This window comes from Castanea sativa, chromosome 1 (genome assembly GCF_040712315.1).
Source record: "Castanea sativa cultivar Marrone di Chiusa Pesio chromosome 1, ASM4071231v1".
NCBI classification, from domain to species: Eukaryota; Viridiplantae; Streptophyta; class Magnoliopsida; order Fagales; family Fagaceae; genus Castanea; species Castanea sativa.
In genome coordinates this window covers 8,736,757-8,763,793 of record NC_134013.1, presented here as the reverse complement: position 1 = coordinate 8,763,793, position 27,037 = coordinate 8,736,757, and the positions used below count along the sequence as shown (strand labels likewise).

At 39.4% G+C, this 27,037-nt stretch overlaps 1 protein-coding gene across 4 annotated transcripts; it reads right to left on the bottom strand.

Annotated features, from left to right (window-relative positions):
- Positions 1 to 572: 572 nt before the first annotated feature.
- Positions 573 to 26,733, bottom strand: LOC142608665 (uncharacterized). 4 transcript variants are annotated; one of them, XM_075780369.1, is made up of 9 exons: positions 26,569 to 26,733; positions 23,622 to 23,681; positions 22,906 to 23,262; positions 5,092 to 5,203; positions 4,955 to 5,014; positions 3,504 to 3,608; positions 2,673 to 2,784; positions 1,546 to 2,003; positions 573 to 1,459 (listed from the first exon to the last, which is right to left on the bottom strand). In XM_075780369.1, the coding sequence occupies exons 3-9, from the start codon at positions 23,178 to 23,180 to the stop codon at positions 857 to 859; spliced, it is 1,725 nt and encodes a 574-aa protein (XP_075636484.1). In that variant the 5' UTR covers positions 23,181 to 23,262; positions 23,622 to 23,681; positions 26,569 to 26,733; the 3' UTR covers positions 573 to 856. The 4 variants fall into 4 exon arrangements, with proteins under 4 accessions (XP_075636484.1, XP_075636493.1, XP_075636479.1 ...); XM_075780378.1 differs by having other exon boundaries at positions 22,906 to 23,186; XM_075780364.1 differs by having other exon boundaries at positions 23,630 to 23,681.
- Between the last annotated feature and the right edge of the window lie 304 nt (positions 26,734 to 27,037).

The following is a 27,037-nucleotide window of genomic DNA, read 5'->3' as shown; positions in this document are numbered from 1 at the left end:
CGAAAATTAGTGGAGAAAGAGTTCACTATAGGAAAAGAAACCAACCACGGACCAATTAGAAGAAAGACAAAATAGGGGCAGCACATCTCACTCCTAAATAAAAAATAAATAAAAACCAAGAGGGTATGCAGGAGATGGGGATAAACCCCCAGGCATTACAAGAAGAGCAATTATCTCGGATGGTAGCATCAAAATTGAATTTCTATGGGAGGAGTGCAATATGGTGTGCTATTCAAATCCTTCCACTGCAAATGCTGATTGTTTAGCGTGCTAATTCCATTGGATAAACTTCAACACCATTGTGCAGCAATGAATTCCTGGATCTTCATACATTCACATAAGACGGCAGCAAAGTGTGTAAAAGGAGGGATTTGTTGGATTTTCCATTCCTAAGTATCTGGCTAGATATAAAATCATTTTATATCCAACTTCACATTGGATGAGAGTTTGTTGATACATAATTAAGAGGCCATAATAAGCTACGCTAAACAATCACTATTAAAAATAAAATAAAAAATCTTTTTTTAACCAGCAGAAGACTTGTAATTCATCCCATTTCCCAGTAGAGACAAAGAAACTTGTTCTCAATCGACTCTTGTTGAGCATTTATGCAACTATGTAGTCAATTGTAAAAACTAGTAATTCTAAATTTCATTGTCGTATTACTCATTTGTGTTAGTCTTGATTTTAATTTGTACTTTGACAATAAATTTCATTTTGCTCAACAAGACCTATTAAAAGTACTTAAGAACAAAGTTCCCATACTCAGTAGAGAGGCCCTAAAACTTAACAAAAAACTACATATACTCTGCATTCTACAATGACATGATTAATTTGCCTAAACCAACAATAATGACTATTTACTCCTTCGATTTCGAAGAATATCCATTTGGCGTTGATGAAAATATTCTTGCTGTATTTGAGACAAGCTACGTGTATCCATCATTATAATTCTTTCCTCCTCTTTCAATTGTTCCATTTGAAGCTTTTCTTGCATAATACAAAGTCGCTCTTGTTCTTGCTCTTTCTTCATACGAATTCTCTTTTGTTCTTGCTCTTTCTTCATGAAATCTTGATCTTGCTCTTGAAGACAAGTTTTCTCAAGAATTTCAATTTCCTTATCATTTGTTTTTTTCTCTTCTTCTATCCCATTCAATATCCCAGTAAATTTCAAACTGATATTATCTTCATTCTTTCGTTTACACACCCGTTCCTTTTCAACCCTCTTGTCTAGTGGCCTCTCCAAATTTGCAAAAGTATCATGCGAGACATTGTCTTGTCCAATATTTATCAACTCTGGAGTAGAAGGAGAAGATGTTATTGCATTCCTAATTCGTTTAATTCTTTGCTTCTCACAATGCTCCAACCATTTTGGTTGACACCTCAACATATTCCAACAATGATCAAATTGAAACGGGGTTTTATGTGATTCTTGATACATACGTTTCGCCTTACCAATCTGAAAAATTAACAATAAAAAATAATTAGAATCGTAAAACTGTTTGTGCTTTGATGCATTGACACCACTTTCAATATAATCTATACCTTGTCATGTTCATTCAAACCACTTTGATGCATTGATTCAACCTGGGCCAAGTACCCACAAAACCTCTCAGTGCTATTCTGAATTGTTGACCACCGACTCGTTATAGATGTTGGAGTACGTTCAGAAACAAAGGTCTTGTTCTTGTGGAAGTACTCCCAAATCCTCCTCCAGTATGACTTGTGTTTTTGCTCATTCCCTTCCACTACATCCAAGCTAATATTTAGCCATGCCGATATAAGGAGAAGGTCTTCTTCTATGGTGAAGTTACTACCCCGTTTCTTAGCAATGGGTTCCATTTCAACTTGGGGTGGAGACTCTTGGGTGGATATTTGAGCATGTAGATTCAAATGCTGACCCATTTTTTTTGGAGATTCCATCATGAATTTATTTTCAAGGTTAGACCCCCCCTGTAAGGGATTGGTGAAGCATGTGTCTCCATGCGTTTTTGAGTCTATCCCTGCAGATAAATATTCACCTAATGAATTCTGTTGAATAAGAGTTAACTTCACTTAGTGTAAACTAAATAACACTAGTGAAAGAGTTAATTGACGTGCAGAGAACTTGTGCCCTCATCAACCCCTTCTTAATATCATGTTTATGCTAATATGCTTACATTCAAAATCTGGCTTCTTAGAAAATAGTATTAAAAATATAGACATGAAGTTATTCATAAGAGTGATATTCAGGAATAACTGAATAATGGTGGAGATGCTACTTTACTGTTCAATCCACAACTTATAACTAAAGGCTAAAACACAAAAAGAGAGAAGGATATCAACCACAACCAGAGATAAAGACAGAAGCGACCAGATCAAAAACCAGAAAACTGAAATAGCATCAACAACACAAATTACCCATAGCAAAACACACACACACACATTCGACCAAACCCATCTTCAGTTTAACCATCCTTACCAGTTTAATATAAACTATAAAATTCACATAACTCCTTCGTCACTAAAACAAGGGCTGAAAGTGATTCCAAAACAGTGCCAGAATTATTAAGAACATACTAAGATATTAAAAAATACTTTGACCAGTATGCATAGAAACATTTGCAGAATCTCAGAGGGAAAAGATAAAAGGTGTAAAAATAGACAGAAGGTAGAAGGTAGGAAGGACTAACCTGACCAGAGGTTGGCTAGGGGTTTTCCCTTCTGGCATGCCATGACACATTCCAACACAAGCTCTTGCAGCTGTTTCTCAATGTCTTCTATGGGTCGGCAGGCATCAACTATCTTCAATGAATCAAATATACAAGGTCAAAACTCAAAGCAATCCATAAATGATACTAGAGAGGAAACTAAACAAGTGAAATTCAAAACAAAACTTCAATTAACAGAAAGCCAAATTGACCAGGGGCAGACACTATGGGCAGCAACCATTGCACGTCTAACAATACCAGTCTTAAAAGAAACAAGGAAAACAAAAAAAAACAAAAACAAAAACAAAATAAAACACCACCGGTAAAAGTAAGAAACCAACAAAGAAGTAACATAGCTTCAAAATGGAGTATTCTTTATTCTTATCTAATAGCCTCTTTTTGTTGATGCTTTCTCCGTCAATAAAAGATAAATAAATGAGCAAACTCCAAGAGTGAATTTGATGGGAATCAACAAACAGCATAACTTTCAATGGAATTAAGTGCTATTATTATCTAAAACATAATATTTCCACATTCTTTAAAATATAGACTTGAGGAAGGATAAGATAATACATACTGAAAATCAGTCAACATTCAATAACAAACTCTTTCTTACCCGTGTTACCAATATTGAGCAAGGCTGGAATATTTTTTTACTACATGTTTAACAAAAGCTGAAATTGAATATGAAGCCATACTACAAAATATAAATGGTTGTTTGAACAGTTTTTATCCCAAGTAGTAGCAGGCTTCTAGGTGTCCCACCAGATTGCATAGAGTCAGAAAGTATCACCACATGAAACATAAAATTACCTTCCAGGAAGCATCATGGAGGACCTGATAGCATTGGGCAACTTTCCTCTGAAACTCAAGTTGCTCATATTTTTCACCTCCATATCCTCCTCTCTCTGCAGCTTTCTGAAGAATTTCAAAGGACTTCTCAATTCTAGAATTATGTAAATCTGTATGCATGAATGTCTTTGCATATTATGTGTGTATGCGCGCACACTATAGAAGGGTAGAAATTTATGAATGTAAGCATGTGCAAGGGTACATGAGTGTGTGTCTGTGTGTGTTTATCAGGTTTATCTTCCACCGGAATGGACAGAAGTAATATACACTATAATCGGTACAGCACATATAATGTAGACAAAAATATTCTTTTTGTCCCTAAAATTCAGCTGTGTTCTATTATCATACTTAAAGTTTAAAAACACAAATTTAAAATGTCCTTCATTTCGTCCTACTGTCCATTTTCAATAAGTTTTTTGTCAGCATGTATAGCAAAAAGCATATTTTAGGGACAGACATAGAACCTAGACTAAATTTCAGGGGCAAAAGAAATATAGTTTACGTTCTACTTTTGTCTCTGAAATATCACCCAAGTTCTATTTGGCCCCTTCAATCAGATGCCATCGGCAAATGAACTTGACAGTTATGAATGGAGGAAAAAATGTAGATCATTTTAAATTTTCAGCAATGGCCATCGTACTACTTTTAGAATTTGAAGGAAAAAAAATGGAACCCAGGCTATATTTTAGGGAAGAGAGTCTATAAACACAACAAATTTGACAAAAATTTCACACCCAGCTGATGTGGCAGATTGTTAGTGATAAGTTAAAAGGTGATATTAGTAGTGGATTCAGATAATAACCAACAAAAGCTTCTCAACTCAACTATTGTGAAAAATGTTGTCTCTATAGCATTGATCTTCAAGGAAAAAAAAAATTTAACCCATCATCAATTAAATTCACTCCCCCTCAGCTACAACATCTTCCAAATGCAAAAGCAATAAAAATTATCACAATGGCTCAATGGACAGTCATCCAATTTCACATAACCATTAGAGTCAGTTGATTTTGGTTCATGAATTCCCTGCATAAAAGGCTATACATATCCACCTTGTTTCTTCCCCCCTCCCCTTTTCTTCTTTTATTTTTTTCAGATTCAGAGGGGTGAGGTGGTGTTGACAGCCCAGAATCTTTATGCATGTAAGAAACAATACCAGATCTGGAGCCAGCACAACATAAAGGGGTATGTGTGTCGCAAATACAGGTTAGATAAAAATGAACATGCTGAAATCTTTCAACACTAGGCAGGCTACCTAACAGGCAGGACAGTTTCATGCCTCAAACCTATAGAACTCAAAGAACTTACCAAAGAAAACAAAAATCCTACAGAACTCAAAGAAACACATGTTGATAATATGGCTGAATTCTTTGGTGTTTACTTTATTTAGTTACATATTAGTAGCTACAACTTACCTCTGGCTGTATGTCAAGGTACAATACCAGATCTGGAGCCAGCAACCCAATCTCTGGTGCCTGCAAAATACTTTGTTCTCAAAACATGATAGGAAACATAAAACTTCATTTTAAAACAGTCTGCACAATATCTTCACCTTACACCATTCATCGCCAAGTCCTTTGGCAGATGAGAAAGCCACCCCAGAATAAGAATAGCGGTCGACAATAAGGATGGTTCCAGTCTTCAATTTAGTTTCCATCAATGATCTGAGTAAAAGTCCAACCACAGTCAAAAGTGTGCTTGTACACATAGTCACTCAAGTTTTTGTCCGAAGAAATAATGCTCAGAGGAAACATAAAAACCCAAGTACTCTTTCCTTCTTTCCTTTTAGAAGGTACAATGAAATCCATCCGGTCTACAATTGAATTTTTTTTCAGATTGAAGGTATCAATCATTCTTGTAGGAATACTAATAGTGGAATTATAGAATTCAACCTATTGCTACTTGATAACATAATATCATTTTGTACAAAATCATGGCTACACAGGTTAATTTTAAAGTTTCAAGAGCCTCTAGTGCCCAACTAACCCCAGCATGACAAAACTGCAAGCAACAACTCAAGCCACAAGATCATGACCATTGCCATGCATAACTACAAAAAAACTATCTTACGCATGCTCACAGCTTAAAATGGCACATTTTTATTACATACATGCAGCATTGCAGACAGGTTAACACCAAGTGCCATGCCACATTCGAATGCACATAAATTTGTGACATTCAGTCCAAATGCTTATGGTGCAGACACAAGATACAGGCCCCCAATTTTACACATGTATGGGAGGAAGAGCAAAAAGAAGACGGCCCAACTTGTGGCCTTATGGATGGAGCCTATTAGTTATTGGGCTTGAGATTAAGCAAGCCTGAGCATTTAATAATTAGGGTTTCTTTATGCATTTTGTTGTTAGCTATTTAAACACTTTTTCTGATTACTATAAGACAGCTTTTGAAAATTATTAAAAACGTGTGTTTTCTTTTACACTGGTGCCGACTCCAGTTTGCTTGGTGCTAACTCCAAGCAACCCTTAGGTGCTGACTCCTAGGGTTTATCCTATTATTTTTCTGTTCTATTACAATATTTTTTTTTTGATAAGTAACGACAAAATTTTATTAAAAAAATGAAGAATAGCCAACCCGAGTACATTGGGAATGTACTATGGGGGCATAAATCAAAAACCAAGATTACAACGATCAAGTAAAACAGGAATGGAAGAACAAGAAAAATGACAAAAAACCCCACTCCAATCTAAGAGAGTGTGTAAGAAAGAAGACTTAATCTCTAAAATAGAGCTTTCATAGCCCTCAAAGCATCTCGCATTCCTTTCGCGCCAAACACACCATAACACGCAATGAGGCACCATTCTCCACAGCTCTATATTTCTATGTCTTCCAAACTTACCTTGCCACGACTCAAACAACTCAATAACCTTCTGAGGCATAACCCACTGAATTCCAAACAAGCAAAACACCAACGACCACAGCTCACAAGCAATGGGGCAATGAAGAAGCAGATGATCCACCGACTCACCACAATTCTTACACATATAGCACCAATTAAGAACAATCACACGTCGTTTACGAAGATTATCTGTTGTTAAAATCTTACCCAAAGAAGCAGACCACGAAAAGAAAGCTACCCTTGGAGGAACCTTCGATTTCCAAATCAACTTCCAAGGGAAAGATAAGATGCTATGAGGGAAGAAAGAAAGATAGAATCCTCAACCTCAAAACCTCTATTCCTTGCGCGGCTTCCAACACAACCGATCCGGACCCAAATCCCCTTACCGACGAAGAGTAAACCATATCCATGAAACAATCAAAGGATTCTTGTTCCCAATCTTGTGGAGGACGACGAAATTTAGCATCCCAATGAATCCTCCCACCAGACCAACACATAATCTCCGCTGCTTGAAGAATCCTTTGTTCTACAAATACAATAGAAACTCCGGAAAAGCCTCTTGGAGAGTACGATCTCCGCACCATACATGCTTCCAAAACTTCACTCTAGTACCATCCCCTACCTCATACCGAATTAGTTTAGAAAAACTCATCCAACCACTCCTAATATGTCTCCACAAACTAACGCCATAAGCACTGGTCACCTTTTTTGTGCACCAACCACCCCAATCATTCCCATATTTCACTTCTATGACCCTCCTCCAAAGAGCATCGGTCTCCAAGCCATACCTCCATAACCATTTCCCTAACAAGGCAGCATTAAAACTCCTCAAACTTCTAATACCCAACCCTCCAACCTGCATCGGTTTACAAACTACGAGCCCAATGACCAAGTGTAATTTAGGGTCACCATTAATACCACTCCACAAAAAATCTCGTTGTATCTTCTCCATACGATTTGCCACCTTCCCAGGTATAGGCAGAAGGGAAAGGAAATATGTAGGTAAGGAGGAGAGGGTACTTTTAATAAGAGTTACCTTACCCCCCTTAGATAGATACAACCTCTTCCACCCTGCTAATCTCCTTTCCATCTTCTCCAAAATAGGGTTCCAAATTGACAACTCCTTAAATTTAGCTCCTAATGGAAGCCCCAAGTATCTCAAAGGAAGAGAGGATTGCCTACAACCCAACATCCCCACCAAAACATCCATATTGTCGACCACCCCTATAGGGACCAACTCAGATTTCCCCAAATTAATCCTTAAACCTGAGACCTCCTCAAATCTAGCCAGGATTGCTCTCAAACACGCTATATGCGTAGGATCAGCATCACAAAAAATAAGAGTGTCATCAGCAAACAAAAGATGAGACACCATCACCGAGTTACCAACTGTATTACCTACAGAAAGCAGCGACCGACCAGTCGTAGCAGCCACTTCCAACATACGACTCAAACCCTCCATAACAATATCAAATAGCAACGGAGACAAGGGGTCCCCTTGCCGAATCCCCCTAGTACTACCAAAAAAATCAAAAGGACTACCATTGATCAGAACGGAGAATTTAACAGTAGCGATGCAACACTTTATCCATTTCCTCCATTTCTCTGAAAACCCACATCGCTGAAGCATATACAGTAAGAAACCCCAACTCACGTGGTCATATGCCTTCTCCACATCCAACTTACACAACACTCCTGGAACACCTGACTTCAGTCTACTATCAATACATTCTGAAGCAATCAAAAAGGAGTCCAATATCTGTCTACCTTGCACAAATGCATTCTGGGAATTAGAGATAAGCCCATGTGCCACCCTTCTAAGTCGATTGGCCAACACTTTAGAAATAATCTTGTAAATCCCACCAACTAAGCTAATAGGGCGAAAATCCTTAATCTCCACAGCATCCACCTTTTTGGGAATAAGAACAAGGAAAGAAGCGTTCAGGCTCTTCTCAAACACAGCCTGAGTATGAAAATTATGGAACACAACCATAATTTCAGCTTTCAAAATACACCAGCAAGACTGAAAGAACGCCATAGAAAAACCATCCGGGCCAGGAGCCTTATCCTGGGTTGCACCGACACGCCATTTTTGGCATCGTGTCGGTGTCCGACACGTATCGGACACCGGAACCGGTACGATTCGCCGGACTCCGGTGTCCAAGCAGTGTCTTTTTTTTTTTTTCGCTTCTCCGACACGGCTCCGACACAGCACCGACACGGCTCCGACGCGGCGCCGACGCGGCGCCGACACATCCGACACGCCAGCAGTGGAAAAAAAAAAGAAAAAAGAGAAGAAAATCACAGATTCTCAAGTCAGACCGAAACCCACATCTCAGATTCTCAATTTCTCACTTCTCAACCCACCCACCCTCCCTCGACCTCTCGCCCACCTTTGCCGCCTTGCCGCCGCCGTTGCCCTCGTCCATCGCCGGAGCTAGATCGGACCGATCGGCGAGCTCCAAGTAGACGTCGCCGCCGTGCCCGTCCCTCCCGATCTCTCTCTCTCTCGGCGTGGACATCTGTACCCGACCTCCATAAACGTCCCGTCTCTCTCTCTGTTGTTGTTGTTTTTTTTTTTTTTTTTTCTTTTCTTTTAGATATTTGGCCGGTGACGTTTGGGTCATTGGGTGAATGGGTTAGTTATAAATAGTCACTTATTATAAGTGACTATTTATAAGCACAACGTGCTTGTGCTTTTGCTTTTGTTTTTTTTTTTTTTTTTTTTAAATCCCACTCTCACTGTCACTTTGTGAGAGTGGGATATAATGTAATGTTATTATTGTCATTATGTGCCAAATATAATGTTGTTAATTGTTATAATATAATATTGTTATTTCTATAGTTTTATTAATTTATTAAAGTTAAACTTAAATATTATAGATGATTTTACTAAAATGAATACTAAAAGTATAAATTGAAAATGAATATGATAGCTTTTGAATGTAGCTTATTTAAACTTTTGGTTTGTACTTTAAACATTTTATGTGTATTATTGTACTACTTTGAGTGTTAGTTTACTTATTTGTAGTTCTTAGATAATTTAAATTCTAGACATAAACGTATTTTATGTCTAAAAATATGCCTAAATATAAAATTTAATTAATTATTTAATTGCCGTGTCCATGCCGTGTCGTGTCCTTATTTTTCAAAAATTGCCGTATCGCCGTATCAGTGTCCGTGTCGTGTCCGTGTCCGTGTCCGTGTCCGTGCATCATAGGCCTTATCACCCTTAAAATCACTAATCACCCCAAACACCTCTTCCTCATCAAATGGCCTATCTAGCCAAAGTGCATCCTCCTCCGAGATACAAGAGAACTCCACATCATTTAATAAAGGTCTCTGAGCCACAGTTTCAGCATATAGCTGCCTATAAAAATGAGAAATACCACGTGCTATAGCCTCACGATCTGAAGACAATTCTCCATCCACCATGAGCCTATCAATGGAATTAACTCTTCTGTGAGAGTTAGCTATACGATGAAAGAATCTGGTATTCCTGTCACCTTCTCTAATACAAAGGACTTTAGACTTCTGCCTCCAACATATCTCCTCCATCAAGGTAACCTTTTCTAATTCACCCCGAACTCTCTCCAACTCCAGCCTTTCCTCCACAACTAAAGCTCGACTATCCTCAATCATCTCTAAATCATTAATCTCTTGCCACAATTTTCTCACCTGATCCTCAACATTTCCAAAATCCTCCACATTCCATTTCTTCAAATCATTTTTCAACAGCTTCAGTTTAGTGGCCAACACAAAACTTGGAGCTCCTCGGACATTATAAGATTCCCACCAACCGCGCACCCTCTCCACGAATCCCTCATCTTTAAGCCACATATTCTCAAATCGAAACGGGCTCCTACCTCTCTGAAAAGAACCACCCTCAAGAACAATCGGGAAGTGATCGGATAACAACCTAGGCAAGCGTTGTTGAGATACAGATGGAAACTTATCATCCCAATCTGCAGAAAACAAAAACCTGTCCAGCCTAGCCTTCGAAGCAACTTCACGAGCATTAGACCAAGTGAAAGATCCCCCTTGAAGCGGAATATCCATGAGGCCTTGCTCAGAAATAAAATAGGAAAATTCCCGCATAGCAGTAGTAAAAGAGGTTACACCAGAACGCTCAGAAGGAAACCTTACCACATTAAAGTCCCCCCCCACACACCATGGGACATTCCACCAACTGTTCAATCCACATAATTCTTCCCACAAGAACCTTCTTTCACTCACAGAGTTAGGACCATAAATGCCAGAAAATGCCCAAACAAATTGATCTGTCACACATGTAAATCTACAAGAGACTGAAAATCGCCCCACAGCTTCCTCCTCTTTAGATACAACCCGTGTATCCCACATCAATAACAACCCCCCAGAAGCTCCACAAGAGCCTAGATAAGACCAATCGACATGTGGCTCCCTCCACAAGCTATGAATTACAGCTCTAGTTATCAGCTCCATTTTAGTTTCTTGAAGGCAAATAACATCCGGCTTCCATCTCCTGACCAAATTTCGAACCCGAAGCCTTTTATCCCGATCATTCAGCCCTCTAACATTCCAAGAAATAATCTTCAAATTCATTGATAAACCACCACACCCTCTCCTTACTGACATTCCTCTGTTTCGTGGAACCAACCTCGACATTCATAGAAGTCAATAAATTCTTCAACTCCCGCTGCCCCTTTACCGCACGACTGCCATGTTTCATTTGATCATTCTTGCCTTAAGCTTTTTATCCTTTTTCTGGCCTCTTATAGCCGGCAACAAACCCGTAATGTCCGTCCTCAAAACCTTCCAACGAAGTGCCCACTGATTTTCTAAAAGCCTTAATCCGATTTGTTACCCATTGTGATAAATTATCACCATCAATCGACTCCATACACCCAACCCCCGGCTCAGCACCACACTCCAGTTCCAAGGGAACTTCTGTGGCCAAAGGTACCACAACTAAAGGCTTGCCACTACACTCCCAATTCATCGACCTCTCTTTAAAATCCCCCAGCTCCTCCTCTGCCTCCTTTACAATAGACCAAGAATCAACTAACCCATCACAGTCCTCTGCCCAACTAACCATCTGACCGTCATGGATAAAAGAATCATTACCTGTTACTGTCTCTATATCAGTGGATGAGCCCTCCGACACACTTTCTGGAGATCGATATATAGATAACGGGATCACTACTTGTCGACCATCCCGCAATTGGAGCATCCACTCTTTGGAATTACCCCAAGATTTGTCTAAATCACTGACCCATTCCCTAATAGTGACAGAAGGATGAAGTACCACCTTACCATCAGAAGCCTCCTGCTCCGTCACCCTTACCTTCGGACCAAATAAATCATCATCCACATCCTTCGTCGTTGCCGGAGATGACGTCCTCTCCACCATCACTTCTAACAGTTCCCCTGCAGACAACACCTCCTTCACCGGCAGCTCCACCGAAGGACAATTCGTAGTTACTGGTGCTGAAACCACCTCACCGTCAGCAATGACCTCATCCGCTGTCCATATCGGCATGTCAGGAACCTGGGTAAGCCAACTCGACCTCACCGGAATGCTCGGCCCACTTCCGCCAGCAATTTCCGGTGCCGATGTGGAAGAAAACGAGCCCATATTGACCATCGGAGCCACCGTCAGCCCACTTTGTGGTAAAGAGTCCATCGCCGAACTCACTGAGAGCACCTTAGCACTCGCACCCTTCGATAATGAGCTCAGGCCAGAATCACTTGACTCTAACTTACCATCCTCAACAAGTGGGTCCGTAATACCTGGGCTGGAATTGTTTTATTTGCTTGGAGCAAGCCTTGCCTCAAAAACAAATGGGCTAGTCAATAATGGGCACGAACAACTCTTAACCGCATGGGCGAAGGCCCATTATCCATTCCTTTAATCACAACCTGGGCAGAAATATCCTTACGTGCCACCCACTTTACAGCTTGCTTATCACCCCTGGAATGTTGCCAAGACACCCGCCTCTTACCAAATTCATTAATTTCAACAGTCAAACCTTTCCCTAACCAGCCCCACCCTCCTACTTTGACGCTCGCTACGAAACAACCCCATTCAAATTCAAATTATTCAATCTGAATTTATTATGTTCCAGGATTTTCTCCTTAGACCAAGCATCCCCATTACTACCACGGAGACTCCCCTCCACACCACCCACGGCACACGGCATAGCATTAATAGCCGGAACTTCAGCAGCCACCCCCTGAAACCCAACTTCGTCTCTCGGAGGCTGCGTTGTGTTCTCCACCACATGAAACTTCCCTATCTCACTAATGGGGGGCTGGTGCAAATGCTTCCTTACTTGCACAGACGCTTTTACCGTTTCAGCAAAGGACCGAGAAGGATGAATCACTGAACCCGACTTAGCCTTGCACGGTAAAACTTTTGACCCCAACGCATAATTAGAAGGTTCCAACGTTCTCCGTAATTCAATTCCAAAAGCCCTCCATCCTTGTTGTGCCTTGCCTGCCGGAATAATAATCGATCTTCTCATCCCGCCAACTTTTAATTCTGTTACTAGTATAAATTGCCCAAACAGGTTAGAACCCCGTTGCACTGTGTAGGCGGTGTCTCCATCCCTTAGCGTGAAAAACTGTTTGGGGTTAACCCCAATCACCGTTTGTTCCAAGCTCTGCATTAACCAACGTGCTGCGTTCCTACCCATAAAAACTGAGTGCATGAAATACTTCCCTCGTTCAAAAATCTTAAGGGAGAAGAAGTTCCCCCCTTCCTCAACCACCAACTGAAACAACTTCGATTCAATAAAAAAACTGCGAAATCCACCCATATCGATCCAAACCAGAAAAGAAACATTAACCGGAAACAGTTTTGGTATCAGAGCAGACTTCCGGTCCATACAACACCACTGTAGCCAACTACTTGAAAGCAAAACCATCTAGAGAGCAAGCCAACTAAATATGACAGTAACTTTCAAGTTTTTGCCCCATGAGATCTTGAATAAGCCCAAACCAGCCCCTGCAATCCGTATATTCCCCCAAGCCCCACATAAGTTTCTCACTCCCAAGCCAACAGAGAAGCCAGTGACGCCTCCCAAACCGGTGACCACCATCCGTGCCCGCCTTTAATCACAGAACCCACAGCCCACAAAAAAAAAAAAAAAGACAACCCACGCGAGACCTAGCATTCACCAGCCACCAAAACCCACAAAACCAACGCCCACCGCCGCAAAACCCAACAGCCACCAGCCATCAGCCGCTGCAAAACCCAACACCTCACCTTCGACCATTGCCGCTGAGGACATCAACCGCTGCCGATGCCAAGGCCGAGACAAGCGAGCTCCGATCTGCACCATCGAGCACCACTGATCGTGACGCCAATGAACCCAGGCCGCATCTCCGCCGTTGACTCCAGCGCCACTTCGTGCTTGCTCTGCCGCTCCTTTTCATCTTAGCTCTATTGTCTTTCCTTTTTTTAAGTCTGTAGTTTGGTTTCTTCTATTTGAGTTTGTCGTATGAATATCTTTTCAAGTCTGTAATGTCTTAAACGCACAGTGTACTTTTTATTTTGCAAAAAAAAAAAAGCACTGTTGCTGTGACAGCCCATTGCTTGTATTGGGCTTAAATTGTTTTCACAGGTCCATTCAGCCCAAGTCAATTCACTCACTTGAGGAGCAGACCGTGGCTATCTAGTGCAATAAGTGGAGCCACTGACTAGGGTACAATTCTGACTCTATTTTTTTTTTGGCGGATTCAATTTTGTCTCATTAAAAAAATATTATCTTTATGTTTTTTATGTGCATATCCTACCATACTCCATTTGCCTATCCATTTTGTGCTCAAATTCGCTGTTTGACTGTTTGTGTTTTCTTTCAGTACCCACTCTAAAATTCCAAAAAAAAAAAAAAAACCCAATTTCTTTGAAATATCTAATTCTTATTATTAATTGTGGAGCTTATTGGAATTTGACTTTTATTTGGGCTATCTCTTAATATTGTGAACACTGTCACTATTTGTCTGCAATTCATTCCTTTGATTCATTGATGTAGTCTCTACATGCACTCTTGCTTGACTTTTAATTTTACATTGAGAATTGATTACTCGAATTTTTTGGGAATCTCAACTGCATTCATAAATATTGTGTTGCATGCATCTACGTAATGGTCACATCATGTCAAACCCTAAACATCAATCCACTTCCGAATCTAGGCCCTCTTTAGAGCAAACCATAGGAGACCTAGCAAAGAGTGTCCGTAATTTGCTGGATAGGGTAGAGCGAATTGAAACATCTCAAAAAGAGACCATTAACCATGAAGGAGATAACACGCTTGGGCAAAATAACAATGGTCACTTTAATAGGGCTCCACACTTTGAACATGGTCACTATAATCACTATAGCCCTAGGGATTATGATGATAGGATGTCTAAGGAAAAGATAGAAGCACCCACCTTTGATGGCTGCCTAGACCCATGGGTTTTCACTGATTGGTTACGTCAAATGGAGAAATTCTTTGACTATTACCATTGGGCTGAGAATAGGAAAGTGAGGTATGCTAGGATGAAGTTGATTGGGAGAGCTGATCTTTTCTGGGAGGACCTTGAGGAAACCCTTAGGCGACGACGTGAGCCCCTCATTATTGATTGGATTGAGATGAAGGACGCCCTCTCAAGGAATTATCTTCCTCCAACTTATAAGAGCTCCCTCCTTAAGGAATGGGATCGCCTAAAACAAGGCACTGCTCCTGTAACCGAATACATAGAGAAATTCAAGGAATTCAAGAGACGAATTCGAATAGTTGAGGAAGAGGTTGTCACACTCAATAGGTTCAAGAAAGATTTAAATGCTAACCTACTAGGCGAGATTATCACCCGAGGAGTCACTACCTTAAGAGAAGCCTATGACCTTGCTAGGAATTGTGAGTTAGCATCCAAATCTATCTTTTGGCGACGCTCTGAGCTTCGAAGCGTTCCTCCCAACCCTCAACCTTTTGGTAGCAAATCTAGACTTGCCTTACCCCCTAAGGTCAACCCCAATAGCATTCCAATAGAAAAAGAGGACAAGGGAAAAGGTGTGATCAATGAACCCTCAAGATTAGGCTCTCGCCTCCAATGCTTCAAATGCAATGGGATTGGACATGTCGCAGCTAGATGTCCCTCTAAGACCCTTGTCATTCAAGATGATGACGAAAGGGTAGAAAATGTTGAGGAGCTAGTGTATGATCCAAATGTTGAAGAAGTCCAAGATGTTGAGGCCGGATGGGAAGATGATCCTAGCTACCTCGCGTGCATTAGAGCCATCTCTCCCTAGGTTGATGATTCCAAGGTTGATGATTCCAAGGTTGTTTTTGGTGCCCCTAGAGTGAATGTGGTAAGGTGTGCTTTGACAGAACAAAGAGACACTGATGATTGGCGAAGGAGTGCCATCTTTCAGACTTATACTAAGTGTGAAGACAAAACTTGCAAGGTTATTATAGATAGTGGAAGTTGCATTAATGCGGTGTCCTCTAACGTTGTTTCCCGCCTAGGCTTGAAATTGATCCCACACCCTAACCCATATAAAGTTTCTTGGGTGGATACTTCCTCCATAGCCATAAAAGAAAGATGTGTTGTCCCACTTCAATTCCTCACCTACAAGGCGGAAATATGTTGTGACGTAATTCCCATGGATGTAGGGCATATTATCTTAGGTAGACCTTGGCTTTATGATCTGGATGTCACCCTTCATGGGCGATCCAATTCTTGCTCATTTATGTTTGAAGGCAAGAAGATTGTGCTTAATCCTTTGAAACCCAAGCCAATCGACATGAACAAGAAGCCAAAAGCCCCAAAGGCGAAAGGTCTGAACATCATAAGCCCAAAGGCATTTGAGAGGGTAGCAGTTCAAGAATCCATTGTGTTTGTCTTAGTTGCTAGGGAACTTTATGGAGAGACCTGTGAGGAGCAACCTGAAGAAGTGAGGTCCGTGCTCCAGGAATTTAAGAATGTTTTCCTTGAGGAACTCCCCGATCATTTACTGCCCATGCGTGATATCCAACACGCCATAGATTTTGTGCCCAGAGCGACCCTACCTAACTTGCCTCACTATAGGATGAGCCCTGTGTGTTGATAATCGTGCCATCAACAAGATCACTGTAAAGTATCGTTTTCCTATCCCTCGGTTGGATGACATGTTGGATATGATGGCTGGAGCAACGATCTTCTCCAAGATAGACTTGAAAAGTGGCTATCATCAAATTAGGGTTCGTCCTGGTGATGAGTGAAAAACTGCCTTCAAGACGAAATATGGTTTATATGAGTGGATGGTTATGCCTTTTGGATTGTCCAATGCTCCTAGTACCTTTATGAGAGTGATGACTCAAGTGCTCAAGCCTTTTATGGAAAAATTCCCGGTTGTGTACTTTGATGACATCCTCATCTATAGTAAGTCTAGAGAGCAACACTTAGACCACCTAACTCAAGTTTGTACAACCCTTAGGAAGGAGAGTTTATATGGTAACCTCAAGAAGTGCTCTTTCTTTACCAATAAAGTTGTCTTCCTAGGTTTCATAGTGTCTTCTGAAAGAGTTTCTGCCGACTCCCAGAAGGTTCAAGCAATTATGAATTGACCCGAGCCCAAAAATATACATTAGATTCGAAGCTTTCATGGGCTTGCTTCCTTTTATCGCCGATTCATCAAAGGGTTTAATACCATTATGTCCCCCATCACTGACTACTTGAAACATGGGGAGTTTATTTGGACAAAAGCTGCTACTAAAGCCTTCAATGAGGTGAAACAAAAGATGACTGAGGCACCTGTCATGTGTCTCCCTAATTTCACCAAGCCTTTTGAAGTGGAATGTGATGCCTCAGGTATTGGCATAGGGGGAGTACTTAGTCAAGAGCACCACCCAATTGCCTATTTTAGTGAGAAGTTGAATGATGCTAAGCAAAAGTACTCCACATATGACAAAGAATTTTATGCCATTGTGCGAGCTCTTTGGCATTGGCGCCATAACCTGTTGTCTCAAGAGTTTATTATCTACTCTGATCATGAAGCTTTGCGCTATCTCAATTCCCAAAAGAAGCTGAATTTTAGGCACAGTAGTTGGGTTGAATTTCTGCAACGCTACTACTTTGTGGTGAAACATAGGGCAAGAGTTGAGAATAAGGCTACTGATGCACTGAGTCGAAGAGTGTCTTTGCTATCAGTCATGAGTGTTAAGGTTACTGGGTTTGAACAACTTAAGGATGACTATCAGTCATGCCTAGATTTTGGGGAGCTCTACACTAGCCTAAGTAATGCCTCACGGCCAGTCTTGGATGATTATACCCTTCAAGATGGTTACTTGTTCAAAGCCAACAAGTTGTGTATCCATCGGTCGTCAGTGAGAGATTTCCTAGTTTGGGAGATACATGCAGGAGGCCTTGCAGGTCATTTTGGCCGAGACAAGACAATTGAGGAAATGGAACGTCAATTCTATTGGCCTGGTCTTAAGAGGGGCGTTGCCAAGATAGTTGGTCAGTGTCGTACATGTCAACTAGCCAAACATCGCAAGCAAAACACTGGTTTGTACACGCCTTTACCTGTGCTAGATCGCCCGTGGCAGGATGTGAGTATGGACTTTGTGCTAGGTTTGCCCCGCACATTTAGGAAGCATGATTCTATCCTAGTAGTTGTTGATCGCTTCTCTAAGATGGCTCATTTCCTACCATGTTCTAAGACTTCTGATACTTCTAAGATTGCAAAACTTTACTTTGATGAGATTCTCAAGCTCTATGGTCTTCCCAAAACTATAGTGTCTGATAGGAATGTTCGCTTCATGAGTTATTTTTGGAAGACCTTGTGGCATTTAGTAGGCACCAAATTGAAATTTTCCACGGCATTTCATCCTCAAACTGATGGTCAAACTGAGGTGGTTAATCGTAATCTAGGGAACCTCCTTCAATGTCTAGTGGGTGAAGCCAATCGGAATTGGGATTCAATTCTTCCTATAGCCCAACTTGCATATAATAGCTCTGTCAATAGGTCTATAGGCGTTAGTCCTTTTGAGATTGTGCGTGGATATACACCTAGGAAGCCCTTAGATCTTTTGCCCATGTCCCCACATGTTAGGATTTCTGAATCTGCTGAGGCATTTGCACGACATGTTCATGATTTGCATATTGAGATTCACAAAAAAAATTCAAGTAAGTAATTCTCAATATAAAATTCATGCTGATACTCATCGGCGTCATGCAGAGTTTTAGGTAGGAGATTATGTCATGATTCGGATCCGACCTGAACGGTTTCCCTCTGGGACCGTTAAGAAATTGCAGGCTCGTAGTGCCGGTCCGTTCAAGGTATTGAAACGAATGGGCCCAAATGCATATGTCATTGACCTTCCTCATGATTATGGTATTAGCTCCTCCTTTAATATTGAGGATCTAGTTGCTTATAAAAGCCCTACAGCTATTCCTGATACTCCTTTTGATGAGCCTTTACTTGATCCTATTGATGCCCCTATGCCTACCCCTTTACCCTTAAATTTGCCCTATGCACATAAAGAATCTATTGATGCTATTTTAGATGAGCAGATTGTTTCTACCAGGGATGAAGGAGTTCACCGTTTCCTAGTTCGGTGGCGCGGGCGACCAGATTCTGATTGCACATGGATTACTAGAGATGAGCTACAGTGACTGGATCCTGACTTACTGGAGTACTATTAGAGCTCTTCAGCTTTCTACTCGACGGGGTCAAGTTCTTCTCACACGGGGGGAGTTGGTGCGGACACAAGATTCAGGCCCCTAATTATACACATGTATGGGAGGAAGAGCAAAAAGAAGACGGCCCAACCTGTGACCTTATGGATAAAGCCTATTAGTTATTGGCCTTGAGATTAAGCAAGCTCGAGCATTTAATAATTAGGGTTTCTTTATGCATTTTGTTGTTAGCTATTTAAACACTTTTTCTGATTATTGTAAGACAGCTTTTGAAAATTATTAAAAACATGTGTTTTCTTTTACACTAGTGCCTACTCCAATTTGCTTGGTACTGACTCCAAGCAACCCTTAGGTGCTGACTCCTAGGGTTTATCCTATTATTTTTCTGTTCTATTAGAATATTGTGGTTGTCCTACGTCAGCTTAAGACCATAGAGGATATGAATAAAATGGGATCTAGATGTTGTCTCAAAAACCATTATGTCCAAATTTAGCCACCATGCCCGTATTGCAGACAACCACTTGAGCTAGAAGATCATGGTTTTACCACCCAAGCCACCATAAAAGCTATCTAAATTCATAGAATGAATAAAACCTATAAAATTTGATGTAGAGAAAGAGATAGAAGCCGAAGTCCACTCATAAAGTGCCTTCAAAATCAGACTTCAGCTTTATCACAGGTAAAACCTTTACCATTGTTCCTTTCTCCATATGCACCACATTAAGCATTACACAATAGCTTTCCAAGGGATAATAAATCCATCAAGGCTATTATGTAAGGCTGAAATAACCAGCCTTGCTCAATAATATTGCAACAAATCTCAAGTATCTCAACATCAGTATTTGGAAATATAAGAAATATGTAGAGTTGTATACATGCCCGGGAGTCAGAAACTTCTAACAATTCAAGAATCCAAAAATTTTCAATTACATATTAACACTTCTCACAAGCCATACAGTTCAAGTATAATTGTTAAAAACTTTCTATAATATACACTGCATTACGATAGCTTCCCAAGTCAACTCGGAATTTACCATTCAATGCTACCATAGATATGACAACATGCATCATTGTGAACATAATGTATCTCTTTTTCAATAAAAGTTCATACTTATTATAAAAAAAAAAAAAATAAAAAGATATGACTATATGCACTCTACTGCTTAGCTCCGTTTAAGCAGTATCTTGTTGAATGAGAGACTTCAGTTAACTAAAAGTTACCACATTCAAAAGATCCACTTTTACTTGCAATAGTTCATATATCATATACGCCATCAAAATATCTAATTACCGAAAACCATAAGTTCCATAACAGTTCCTAAACTTTTAAGTTTGTCCTTACAAACTTATTGGCTGTTCAGTTTCAAGCCAATTAACCACTGTTTTAAAAACCGGACCGGACTGGCCGGTCCGACCGTTTCAACCGGGAAAACCAGTGCAGTCCGGTCCGGTAAAATGTCTCAAAACCGGTCAAAAACCGAAAATTTTGAAAAAAACGGTTTGATTCTCGGTTTGGTTTTTAAAACCATGCAATTAACAACTTGTTTGTGACTGGTGACAGTCGTCTTGATGTTCTAAAATAGAGCAACTCTTTTCCTTGGAAACAAAATGGTGGAGCATATATTTTCCTCCAGCATACATATGTCTGTCTTTTTATTTAAATATGCAGATTGTTAAATGAAAATTCTATAACTTTCAAGCTAAAAAAGTTTATCAAAATTTTAAGGGATAATTACAGTAAACCCACCTGTGGCATGGCCCGTTTTCACTTTGCCTACCTGTGATTTAAAACTTTACACTTTGCCTACCTAAACTTTAATCTGTTACCCATCCGTTACCCACCTCTGTTAAAATCAGGGGTAAAAATGTATTTTATCTTTACTTTTATGTCTCTCTCCTCTAAAAACAAAAAATAACAAAAAAAACTCCAACAAACAAGATCAAAGAGGGGGGGGTGTTTTGCAGAGAAACAAGATGTGTATCAAAACAAAATCAAATGAACAGGCCAACACATTTGGTTCATCATTTCTCTATCTCACTTGCATCTCTCTCTCCATCTCTGATTTATCTCTCTGTCTCACTCATCCCTTCTTCCCATAACCCATTTCAGATTTTTATATCCCAACCTTTCAATCAAACCGAAACTTAATTCACAGTCCAACACAAGAAAACCCTCTGGAAAATTCACCCAAACCCACCATTAACAAACCCCCAAAATCCGGTTTAGGCCGAGACGCAGAGAGTAAAGGAACCACCGTGGAGTGGTGGTGGTTAATGATTGGAGATGGGTGACTTGGGAAGTCCGAGGGAGGCTCGGCCTAAGAGGGTTTTAGAAATTAGAGAGAGGGAGCTCGGGTTTGGTGAGGGTTCGGTGAGGGTCTAATGAGGCAAGGCCGCCTAAGGTGGCGACGTTGATGTGAGGGGGTGAGCTTGAGAGGGGCGGCCATGGAGTTCGTTTGAAAGAGTTTTAGAGATGAGAGAACAGGGGTTTAGAGAGAGCTCAGGCCGATAGCTTAGAGAGACTGAGCTCGGGTTTAGAGTGAGAGAGAGGGCTCGGTGAGATTTATTGTGGGAGCTTGAAGGGTCGGCCATGGAGGTCCGATGGAGGCTCGGCCTGGGAAAGCTTCAAAGATTGGAGTGAGAGCTCGGGATTGGTGAAGGCTTGGTAAGGTTTTTTGGTGAGGAGGAGCTTGCCGCTGAGGTGGTGTCAATGATTGAGGGAAACGAGCTTGAAGGGTCGGCCATGGAGTTTCATTTGAGGCAGCTCAAGTGAAACCCAGCCACAATAGCAAACTCACCCCCAATTCCAACTTCAAACCCACTCTGAATCCCAACCACAGTGGGGAGAGAAGCCAAGATCAGAGTGGGATTTGTGTGCTATTCCTCCACTTTGTTCTAGTAGAAATTCTTAATTCTTGTAGAAGTTCTTAAGCAATCATCACCCTAATTTTTTTGTTTTTGTTATGTTTGTTTTTCCCTAAAAATGTGTTTTTCTAACAGCAAAAGGAGAGGTGGATAACAGATCCCTAACGGAAGTTACCTCAGATGGACAAAGTGTAAAGTTTTAAACCACGGGTAGGCAAAGTGAAAATGGGTCATACCACAGGTGGGTTTACTCTAATTATCCCAAATTTTAATGAACTCTCTTTTATATAAGTGAGAAATTTTATTCATATAGCAGCAGCACAAAAAAGAACACTGTTAGAATTATGATTAAATCTACTATTTCCTAATAGCTGAAGTTTTTGGGACAACATGAGATGTTGAGTTCAATCTCTGTCTCCATTCCATCTCCTACTTAAAATGTAAAAATCCCAGAATGTTAGTCCCAATTTATAAAGGAAGAGTTTAGGCCCACATGTGAGGGAGAGTGTTAGAATTATGATTACATGATTAAATTCACCATTTCCTAATTCCTTAAACTTCTGAGACAATCGGTAATTTAGAAAACACATCGTAACACAAGTAAATGGGAAGTGTTTTAGGAAATCATGTCAAAATATTAATGAAATTTAGCTATATCATATGATACTTCAAATAATTGGTTTAGATATGCAGATTGGCAATAAAGAAATTGCAATCAGGAAAAGTTAAAGAAACAAAGTAAACATTGTTCCCAAGCAGGTTACCATCACTGTAGTCCACAAGAACCTTAAGGTTCATAACATTGTTAAGCATTGAAGGTTTGCATTGTATGTTTCAATATCAAATTACAAGATTTGTTTCTCTTTTCCCTTTTAGATAGGCATAAGAAATAGAACAAGCAAGAAACTACCATCAGAACAAACAAGGCATTTCAGCTTATAGCCAAAATTCCACAAATTAGAACACATCAAACAGCATAAAAGTAACATAACAAACCTCTTCTCCCAACGATTTGCACTAAAGAGAAGATGGATCGTGTGATCATCCAATTGTGATTTGTTGGAAAGGTAAGAAGATATCATTTGCCCAACATTTGTACTTCTGTCAGGAAACCTCCATAATTCAACTGAATGCCCCAGTCCCTCCAAGTATGTGAGTAGTCTACTAGACTGTGAAGTCTTCCCACTACGATCCAAGCCTTCCAGAACAACCAAGGCACCTCTTGACTCACTGTTGCAACCACTAACAATAGAATTGTGGGTATTTGCCATTTGAATCTGCCCAATAGGACACTTGTGAGGGAAATTTATTTGAGACTTCAATAACTTTCCAAAGGCTTGCACTTCAAAATTCCTAGAGAAACAAAGGGAATAAATCTCTCTATTATAGAGGCCCTAACTATTAGAAAAATATTAGTACAATAATTTAAGAATATCAATTAAAAGTTTTTAATTATGGGGTATTAAAGAAAACAAAAACCTATACACAACTGAGCCTAATACACCTACAAGCCAAGTGGGGTTTTTCATTGTGCAAAGCAGTTAAAACAACCATAAAACCCATGAATCAAAGTTGCATTTCTCTATTTTCCTCTACTTTCCAGCAACCAAATTAATATTCCGCATTTTCTACTATAGCCAACCAATTTCAGTAAAAGATTTATATAAAACCAAAAATAAAAAGGCTAAAGGGCACAAGTAAAGGATCCTTACTTACAAACCTGGAGAGTATGAGATGGTAGGAATGGATCATGTCCCTCCCAAACCTACAAACTGCAATTAGAAAAATACATGAATCAAACCACTCCATATCCAACATACCAAAACACACCAAGGATACAAAAGAGACATTGATATAGTTCAATCAGTTAGCCCAACGTTAAAGTTAAAAATCAATTGGCAATTGGCCAAACAGATTAAAGTTAAAATCAATTATCTATAGATGAAGTATAATTTAGCAATCACCTCTTTCCAAAATTTATACAAGACTAAGTGGAGCTTAAAATCAATTGGCCTGTATCTATCAATGTATCTGATGACATAAAAACTAATCAGAGCACCATGAAGCAACATGCAACACGTTAAATTTATGTATAGAGTTTTTTCAGTGTGTTTATGGATTTGCCAAAAGGAAGGCTTTCCACAACCAGAAGAACACAATGTGATTAACTTTATCTCACCTTCATCATGGCAAGAGAAAAGAAAAAAAAAAAAAAAGGTGAAGGTTTTAAGAGTGAGATCCTCTTGTAGATTTAGATATTTGTGAGATATGAGTTGATAAGGAGGCTGTGGGTTTGGTTAGCCTTACATTCTCAAAAGTTAGCACATAGGCCAAATTGGTCTTATGATTTACCAAAGCCAGCCTCACATCATGTACTATAGAGGCTCTACAATTTCAAGTGCTCTGACCTCTAACCCCACACCCCAACAGTGGCATGATTAGAAAGAAACACATGAATAATAATTAAATTATATGTTGGTGAAAGCACCAAGCACACTTACACCCAAAGGCTTCCTAGAGCCTAGGCACAAAGCACAAGCATGAGTCTAATTAAAGTAAATGGCACATTTTTCAAAAGTAATGTAGTAAATTTGATAGCAGTTATTGACAAAAAATATGATAAACAACTAATCAACTAATCTAATAAAATTTAAACATAGCATATTATATAATTCTCTTTCTTTGTAAAATATTACCACTACGATATTTGATAGCCATGATTAAAATGAAATACATGGTTGAACCCAAATAAATACAAAGGCAAATACCAAAAATCACTAGACTGACAAATAATGACGTCTATGCTTAACATAAGCAGAGAAATCCAATCCTCATCCTCATTAAGCATAAGATCATCATAATTGTCATCAAAAGATTTTGTAATCCTTATCATCTTCCCCGTCTACATCTTCTAAATTAATATCCTCTCTCTCAATAGGTTAACACAAGATTTTGTAACTCTCATCATCTTCCTCATCTGCTTCATCTAATTAATACTCTCTCACCGTAGTTCTCCCTAGTGACCTCACTCTTGATCTCATGTTGAATCTTCCTTCTTCAACTCTAGTAGTTATAGTAAGTAACATTAACTCATGTCCAGTAATCGTCATCAAACACGGATAGTCTTCAGCACATTCATTGGGTTCTTATTCTATTCTCCAAGCAATCACTTGTTGCCATCATCAAAATATTTCAAGGAAATTGGATCAATCATGTTAAAAAATGTGGTCCCTTAGATGTTTTTCTTTCCCTCCCTTATTTTAGAATTTATAATATGGTATACACTTATGTGTTGTATCACACTTTGTTAGCTTTTGTAGACATCAAATGTCCCACTTAAGAAAATTAACTCAATATATATCTGCCCTTACATTTTAATTCTTCCATCCAACATTCGATATAAAATATAACCTACCCATCCTAATTATAACACAACATAACCACATTTCCCACATGTGACTACAGCAAAGCATAGCCATAGCAATCATACTGTGCACATGAACTATTCTAGAAGAGAAATCAAAGCAAATGCATTGCCATATGATAGCAACGCACTTTACTCAAAAAAATTAACATTAATATAGCTTACTATTTACTAAAGACACACCAGAACTTTCTATCATACATGTAGTAAGATATTAGCACCAGCAGCAATTTAAGCTATTTCACTCACTCTATCGAAAGTAATATCAAGCCTGTTACTGGAAAATATCAGCATACTTGTATGTTCCACCACCAGTGGACTTTTGAGTAAGAAAAAGTAAATAAATAAATAATGTCATACAAACAAGGAACAAAGTTCAGTGGAGAGGGGTACAAATCTGCAAAAGTTGATCCAATAGCATAGATTTTGCCTGTTAGTTTGCTCTAAACTTTGTGTTAATGAATCCCAGGAAAATGGTGTGAGAAAGATTTTCTTTAGAGGTGTTTGATCCGTTTTCTTTAATGTTTGTGTTAAAATGTGTTTTTTTAACGGCAAAAGGAGAGATGGGTAACAAAACCACGGGTATGCATTATTAAAACAAGTCTAACCACATGTAGGCAAACTGCAATTACCCAATAAATAAATAAATAATGTCATCCAAACACAATAGTATTTAGCATCAACAACGGTCGTAACACAGTAGCAGTATACCGGCTATGTAAGGTATTAAGATTCAAATTTATTAATCATCATTTTATAATAGGTCAAGCATTGGAGCAATGGCAAGTACCTTCCACCAAAGGCAATAGGTTGCAAATTTGAGTCTGGAAATTAGTCTCTCCAATAAATTAGGTGTAAGGCCGCCCACTGCAACCTCTTTTAAATCCCGCAAAAGTGAGAGTTTTGTGCTCTGACTACAACTTTTTCTTATAATCATTTTCTGTAAATAAAAATTTTTTGAGGTTTCTCAAGAATCAGAAAGTAATTTTCTTCATCCTTTACCAAAGATATATCATACTTGTAAATAGAGTTTCAAGGGATTAGCTAAATAACCGATTTATCAGCGAGGTTTACGATTTGAAAGGCCTTGATTGATTATTATAGAATTTTAAAAAACAAAATTTAAAAACACACACAAAATTTTCGGTAAACCAATCCATTGTTACATAGCAAGTTCAACTCAATGTATCCAAAGTAGTTCAGAAAAGTAAAGGTAAAAACAAAAACACACTCACTCTCAAGCAGTCGCAATGGAATCGAACATAATGCAAAGAAACTCGTCGTCGTTACACGACTTGTCGTTTTTGGTGGACGGGGATGCGGTGTGCCGTGGTGAGAGGAGGAGAAGGCAGAAGGGTTTGCCTTCGACGGAGGAGAACAGTGTTTTTATATATATATGTATTTATGGATTTTTAGAGTAGAGTGACATCGTTGAGCTGCTAGGGTTTTTTTTTTTTTTTTTTGGGCTGGAGATCTTAAAAAATTATAGCGCGACAAATACGCGCCCAAAATATATTTTGTTGTAACGGTCAATAATATCTCCAAGGCCCACGGCTTTCAAACTTTCCAAAAAACAAATAGTAATAAAATAAAATTAAAAGGAAGAAAGAAGAAGAGGAACAAAGATACGAGACTAAATTACAAAAATAAATATAATGCACACAATACTTTTATAATAAATTTTAAATTGCAGATTGTTATTAG

Excerpts from the sequence above, each read along its gene's own strand:
- LOC142608665 (XM_075780364.1), bottom strand. The coding sequence starts at position 23,661 with ATGATCCATTCCTACCATCTCATACTCTCCAG. Across the intron at positions 3,609-4,954 it reads ACCTTGACATACAGCCAGAG|AAAGCTGCAGAGAGAGGAGG; the intron begins GTAAGTTGTAGC and ends GAAATTCTTCAG. Across the intron at positions 2,785-3,503 it reads TCCATGATGCTTCCTGGAAG|ATAGTTGATGCCTGCCGACC; the intron begins GTAATTTTATGT and ends GATTCATTGAAG.